Below are 7,558 nucleotides of genomic sequence, written 5' to 3'. Positions count from 1 at the left end.
GTAGTAAGGTTCAGAGATGTTTTAGTTGTGATATTTTGATTCATTATACAGAAAATACACATTTGATAACTTAAAATAATATATATTTTTTTAATTTAAAATTCTAATATATATTATTATAGAGAGATATTTTGTAAAGGGAGGTATTTCTTCAAGAGTTATAACAATACCAATAATAATGTTGATATTATTATTATTAATAATAACACTAATAATAATATTAATAACATTGAAAAATAATGACATAAAGATATTTAAAATATTAGTTAACATTAATTACAATACTAACAATATTAATAAAAAGATTAATATTAATGATAAAAATAACATTTATTAATAATTAATAAATTAATAAAAAATATTATTAATATTAGTCATGCATATAGGTCCATGAATAAATTTACATACAACTAGATTCGTACATAAATTTATCTACATAAATCCATATCCTTGGATCTTTATCTTTGGAGTAATATCCATGGATCTATATATATGGGTGGATGTATATCTACAGATAATACCCATTGATTAATATCATGAGTAATACCCATGCATTGATATCATTAGTAATTCAGAATCCAAATTCGTAGATAATATTCATGCTGAATGCAAATAAGTGAATTTGTGCTTAAAATAAAGAAGGGATTGGTTTAAGTGAAAAAAAAAACCTTATAAAAAACCAAAAGACTTCATACAGTGATCGAGAAGATGAATGAAACGGAGAGAAGAACTATTAAAATATGTTGTTAGATGTTGAAGTACTTGTGTTCATAGTTTTCCATTTTAATTTTAAACTTGTTGTAAGAACCTAACCCCAACACTACTTTGTTGGTTATATTTCATAGGGTGATATTTTTTATATCAAACATTTTATAAAAAAATAATTTTAGAATTGAAGTGATCTCTTTTTCTATTATTTGTTTTCTTTTGATTGAGAATACATTTTATAAATAACAAATAAACTAGTGGAATTCTATAATACTTTAATAGTTATACATGCAAAATATACACATTGAATCTTCAATAAATTTTGTAACAAAGATATTATTCACTCCCTTAAGGTATTTTTTGTTATTAGGAATACAGGGTAATCCATTCCATTTACATATATCTAAACTCACTAAAAGTAATCCTGAGATGTTTAGTGATTATATTTTGACATACATAATAAAAAAATACACACGACTCAAAATAATAATATTTAAATTACATTTTTTTTACTTAATAATTTAAAATTCAAATATATTTAGTTTAATTATTTTATAAAAGATTTCCACTCCCTACTCTTTAATGTACGGAGCATATTTATTACAAGGGACAACAGTGTGTGGTTCTATTTCCAAATTTGTTAGGGCGTCCATTTGTATTCTCTTGCGGCCGGAGTCAACGGCGCCGCCGTCTCCATCGGTACTTGCCTTCTCAATCGCAGTCCACATCTTCCTCTCCGATCTGGAAACGACATGTTTCACATACTCCATCGTAAGCTTCACTGGTCCATCCACTTCAACTTTCAACCCTTTTTCTCCTCCACCATCAGCATACCCTATTTTCACTTTCACGTGCATGGTCTCTTCGCCGACGATGAAATCGTGCGTGACCTTCACCGTCACCACCACACCATACTCGTCCTTCTTCTTCTTCTCCAGAGTGAAACACCCTCCGCAACCACTCTCAAGACTATAGTAAGTAAGCACTTCTCTCTCAGGTAAAGGTGGCGCGTAGTAATGATTCTTCTTCGAATTATAGGACCCCTCGAATGAAGTGTTCATGAAATTGCATAAAATGCCGTACCTCTTGTTTTCCGAGAGTCGCAGGTTCAGCTTAGCCAAAGAACCCTTGCCACTGTTCTCGCAGAAGTCGATGTACACTTGTTTTACACCACCGGAGGAGGAAATCACTTCGGTTATCTTCATAGTTACGCGGGTGTTACCGAGGGAGTATGTGAACTCGGTGGTTCCATCTTCATCTTCCAATTTCGGCATTTTGGTGTTCACTTCCAACGGATAACAGCTAGACATGAGCCTCACAACCTTCTTATTTCCTGCCATTGTCGCTCAAATGTTTATCACTGTTTTTAACGTCTGCTCTCACTCTAATCCTTTTTTCTTCTTTTCTCAGCTCTCACTCTAATCCGGTGTTGCTGCATCTTCATTTATAGCAAAAACTGAACCTACGCACAAGCAAAAACTGAACCTACGCACAGATTCCAAGCCCTAAAAGAAGGCAAAGAATATATGTTAAAAAGAAAAATAATAATTTTTTTTTATCAGCAAGAAGGATTGAATAACAGGAACCACTTAAGGGCACTTAAGGTAGTTTAACCCTATACATACCTATATAATACGAAGGTCTTCCAAACCAACAAGGGTAGTTCAACCCTTATACATACTTATATAATATGAAATAAAGGAGCAAGACACCAGTCAGAAAAGGAGAAACAGATATTTTACTTATGACCAAGCCTTCAATTGGAGTCAAAGTGAAGATTTCATAATGATCCACCACACCTCCTTTAAAAATAACCTTGTTCCTATGACACCAAATGATCAATGGAAGCTGCCGACGACACTCCTAACCACGCGGAACATTGATCCCAAACGAGCCAGACAATTCTACCGTCAAAGAGTGTAGATTCCTCCTTCAACCTGCAAAAACAGCAAACTAAAACGTCAGTCTTCACCCCTCACCGTGCCAAGTTGACTTTAGTAACAATCTTGTTTTCCAACACCCTCCATGCTAGAATCTGAACCGCAGGCAAAGCCGATTTAATCGACAGAGCCGATTTAATCGAAAAATTAGTATGCATACCATCCTTCCAAACCCACGAGTCAATATCCGAATCAATAATAGTTTGTATATATACATTTGTAATGATATGAAAAAATATATTAAAATAATAATATTAAAAATTATAATTTGATATAAAAGATAAGATTGGAGTTTTCAGTGTATCATTATAAAAGAGCCACGAAGACCATCTTTATTTCGTAGAACTATAAAATGTTATCCAGCATCTTTTTATGGTCCCATATTTGGATGTATTTAGAAAATTTATCATATTTTTTTAATCAGAAGGTACCATATTATTAATTACTAGTATTTTTTTTACGTTAAAGATAGTCAGTTATATATCTTATTATAAATTTAAATTTAAATGTGAAAGAGTGTAATTATATAGAATTATTTATATGTGACTGATAGTAATGAGGTTTTGAGCATCTCACTATTCATAACTTTTAATATTGTTTTGTCCAAAGCCTAAATCAATATCTGATCTTTGAAAAGACTGAAGTATTATTCATTTTCTCTTCCTTATCTTGAATGGAGTGGTGGTGTTTTAAGTTTTAATTTGAATGACGAAGGGACTTCAAATATTATTTTTTATTAATATAATCATAGATAGAAATTCATATTCCTTTATAAATTAAAAACAATATGTATCCAATAAAAAAAGGATCGATCCTATATTATCATTATAGTATAAAGATAGAAATGACAGTTTATGCTACATTTGAAAGGAGCATCTATCCTTTATTATCTTTTTTTAATCATATTCTTTATTATCTTAATAGAATAATCACAGTGGTGGTATAATTCTTATATTTCTTTTCTTCTTATTGCGTTTATTCTTTTTCTGGTAGTTGACAACTTGATATTTCAATATTTTTATTATTATTTGCGTATAGGTAAACGTGGAGTTTCCATGTCTTGTGATTTTAAGTTCTCAATCCGAGTGGTAGATTAAAGGATTTAGGGTTTATCCTATATATATTATCATTATAAAGATAGAAATGATAGTTTATGCTACATTTGAAAGGAACATCTATCCTTTATTATCTTAATAGAATAATCATAGTAGGAGTATAATTCTTATATTTCTTTTTCTTATTGCGTTTATTCTTTTTCTGTGGCTGACAACTTGACAATTTAATTATCTTTATAATCTTATTTTTAAAGTAACTAATTTGAAAACTATATTTGATAATAAATAATAGGCTTTATTACTTCTTTGATCCATGTATTGAAATTTATCAAATGTAGTTCATATATTATTAAAAGTTTCAATTCAATATCTCAATTATTTATTTTTAATTGCTTGCTGTAAAAAAAATCTTAATTTTTAAAATATGAATTTGATTATTATTTTTTATCAGCAAAAAATGAATAAATATAAAATGGGACACTTCAAAGATGTCTCAACCCGTATACATGAGATATAAGTGCTCCTAAACAAGATGAATTGTGGCTCTTGAGTACCAACTAACACCTTCAGAGCAAAATACTTGTTTTGCTACTAAGGTCTACACACTGAAAAACGGATGTGGGTTAGAGGATAAATTTGCACACATGGATAAGGAGGAAAGAATCAATTTATTCAAGATAACGATCCGTTGCAAATGAGTGACAAAGTACCAGAGTTGCATAAAAAGAAACGAGTTAAAAATCATCATTGACCTGAATGTTAGGAGCAAAGCCACCTTCGTCACCAACATTTTTACTGCATCTTGGCCACTTTTCTTCTTAATCACAAACTGAAATAAAATGAGCATAGCCTTTCGTTAATAACTAAGACACAGTAGTACATATCTACAATCAAGTTGACAAGCCATCACAGCATGAAAGCATTCATAGATAAGCACCAGGCCTAAGAAGCAATGAGAACTTTAAAACGTTATCTATTACATTAAATGATATCCTAATTTGGAAAAATTTTAAAAATACATGTGGGAAAAACTAAATGGATGCAACATGCAAACTAACCTTCAAATTGTGATATACTTCTACGCCCCTCTTCACGGGTTCCTTGAAAGAGGAGGCTCCCACAGGAAGAACCATAAACTCCTGCATATTCATAGTATTACATAAATATTAGAAACACATGTCTTGCTTCACCTCTCACAGACAGAAAAAAGTGTTTAAAATCATGCCTGCATAGCAAGTTTGTTTCCAGCATGTGATCCACCATTAATGACATTGAAAGCAGGAACAGGCAAAACCAACTTTTTGTTACCAAGAAGATTTGCAATGTGCTGCACCAAAAGAATGGAATGCCATGTCGATATATGAAAACTACAAGATAAAGAGCTTAAGGCTTAGTTTTACCATAACACAAATTGATGGCTCTGGCAAGGGATTGACCTGGAAAATTTGTGGTGTGAAGTTTGGTTAGATAATGTGCTATTTGATAAAGTAGTTACCGTAAATTTTTTAGGCTTTCTGTGATGTTGGTGCAACCTTGGGATGCTGTTCCAAGTGGCTCTAGCTACATGCTTAGCTCCTCTTGCAAGCGTGTAGTTATAAGCCATAAGAAGAAGTAACTGTGTGTTTTGTATACGGGTTGGGATATCCCTAAAGTATCTCATTTTATTAATTTTATTCATTGCTGATAAAAAAAATAAAATATGAAAACAACAGAAAACCACATTCAAATAAACATTCTATCTTTGTAAGAGAACAGTTGTACACAATGTGATGGTAAAATAAAACCTAGCTATCTTGTTAATCTTTAAGACCGGGTTTCATAAAATTTAGGTGGATTGTAAAGAAAACATCAAAGTAGCAAATATTTTTATTGTCTTTAGACATATCACGTATTTATACAAACTTTCAGGACAGCTTCAGTTACACAACGGATCTGAAGGACCAGTTACATCAAAGATATATAATCAATTTTTATTTTTTTATCGACAATAAACTATTAAATTAAATTGGTTCACTTAAGGGGTGATCCAACCCTTGTACATATAACAAAAGATAAAAGTTCATTTCCACCATCGTATCTAAAATTCACATATTAATCATCTACTTCCTTTCCAATACTAATAGCTATAACTGAAGAAAAAAACAAATAACACACCAGTATTAAATCGAGTACATACATACCAAAGGTTCAAGACACTATTCAGAGAATGAGAAACTCACTGACGGTATCTTTGAGTTTATCCAAGACCAAACCTTGACCTGTGCCAGAGAAAATACTTCAGTACGATCAACCACTCCTCCTTTAAACAAACAATTATTCTTGTGTCTCCAAATCTCACTGACCAAAGCTATCCAGATATTACCCATAGTAAGATTAACTGAATGAGGTGCATCCAAAATTTTGAAGTGTTCAAAATGTAACCCGGGAATGATAAGATCAACCGAATTAATTCCTAACCAGTCATAACATAGGTTCCAAATTTGACAAGCTACCCTGTAATCAAAGAATAAATGATTTGTTGACTTCTCTGATAACCTGCATAAGCTGCAAAGATTACACTCAATCTGTATCCCTCGTCTCACCAGATTTACCTTGGAGGCTACCTTGTTTTCAATCACCCTCCAAGCTAATCAAATGCCACAGTTCACGAATAATTACCTTGTAAAGAGGAATTTTCAGAACGCTGGCACCAGCTTTGCAGACTGCAAGAGATACTGCCAATATGGCACTTGCTCCAAGCTAAGTTAAGCAGATTACTTAAGTTAGGTTCAGTTAGTCTCCAAGTGTATCTTTGCCTATATATTTCATAACTCTGTATCAGTTTACATTGAAGTGAATATATGAATATTTTACTCTTTTATTTCTCTATGCCTCCACTCATTCTCTCTCCTATTAACATGGTATCATGAGCCTTTTTTTTTTACACATGTCTTCATCCCCAACTGCCTCTTCTTCCTCTTCTGTTTTCCTTTCATCTTCTTCTCCGATGGCCTCTGTTCAGCAATTCACCACTCCCATAAACCTCAAACTTGATGAAGACAATTTTGTTCTCTGGCGTCATCAAGTTCTTGCCACTATACGTGGTCTCAAACTCTTGAAGTTTCTTGAAGGAAATCAGGTTCCTTCTTCGTCCCCTTCATCTTCTCCCTCTTCACCATCAGAGGAAGTTCTTCAATATCAACAACAAGATCAGCTTATCATCGCCTGGCTTCTTGCTTCAATGACTACACCGATTCTTACAAAAGTCGTGGGCTTGGATTCTTCGGCGCAAATTTGGAAATGTCTTCAAGAACAGTTTGCCTCTCATACGCGTGCTCAAATTCAGAAGATGAAGTTGCTGCTCAAGACTCCCAAGAATGACAAAACAATTTCTGTTTACCTTCATGACATTAAAAAGGCTGTCAACATGCTTGCTGCAATCGGCTCCCCAATTACTACTGAAGATCATATTGAAAGTATTCTTGAAGGGTTACCAGAAGAATACAATGCATTTATTGTTGCTGTTACGTCACACACAGATCCTTACTCAATCAATGAGATTGAATCCCTTTTACTTGCTCAAGAAGAACGATTTCAGAGGTATAAGCTTGCTCACTCTTCTTTTCAAGCTAATGCTACTTTTGTTCATTCTCAGTATCATCAAATCCCATCCTTTCGTCCATCGTTCAATCAATACTCCCGTGGTGGTCGTTTTCCGCATAAACCCTCAAGCGGGTATTCTCGATCTAATGGACCTCGCTCTTTTCACCGTGATTCTTGGACCCCCTCTCCTTCTGGATCCTGCAAACCTAATCGGGTTCGCTGTCAATTGTGTTCAAAAATTGGTCATCATGCGTTTCAATGTTGGCATTGGAC

General features: G+C 33.1%; 1 protein-coding gene and 1 pseudogene across 1 annotated transcript; both read right to left on the bottom strand.

The window, feature by feature from the left end:
• Positions 1-1,050: 1,050 nt before the first annotated feature.
• LOC150027710 (uncharacterized) lies at positions 1,051-2,173 on the bottom strand. Its single transcript, XM_090301961.1, has one exon. The coding sequence runs from the start codon at positions 2,046-2,048 to the stop codon at positions 1,281-1,283; it is 768 nt and encodes a 255-aa protein (XP_090158087.1). The 5' UTR covers positions 2,049-2,173; the 3' UTR covers positions 1,051-1,280.
• A 2,264-nt stretch (positions 2,174-4,437) lies between these two features.
• On the bottom strand, positions 4,438-6,678 carry LOC150027709 (enolase-like; annotated as a pseudogene).
• Between the last annotated feature and the right edge of the window lie 880 nt (positions 6,679-7,558).

The sequence above is a fragment of the Phaseolus vulgaris genome, chromosome 5 (assembly GCF_051622355.1).
Source record: "Phaseolus vulgaris cultivar YP4 chromosome 5, ASM5162235v1, whole genome shotgun sequence".
Classification (NCBI taxonomy): domain Eukaryota; kingdom Viridiplantae; phylum Streptophyta; class Magnoliopsida; order Fabales; family Fabaceae; genus Phaseolus; species Phaseolus vulgaris.
The sequence above is the reverse complement of the archived record's forward strand: the minus strand, read 5'-3'. Positions and strand labels throughout refer to the sequence as shown.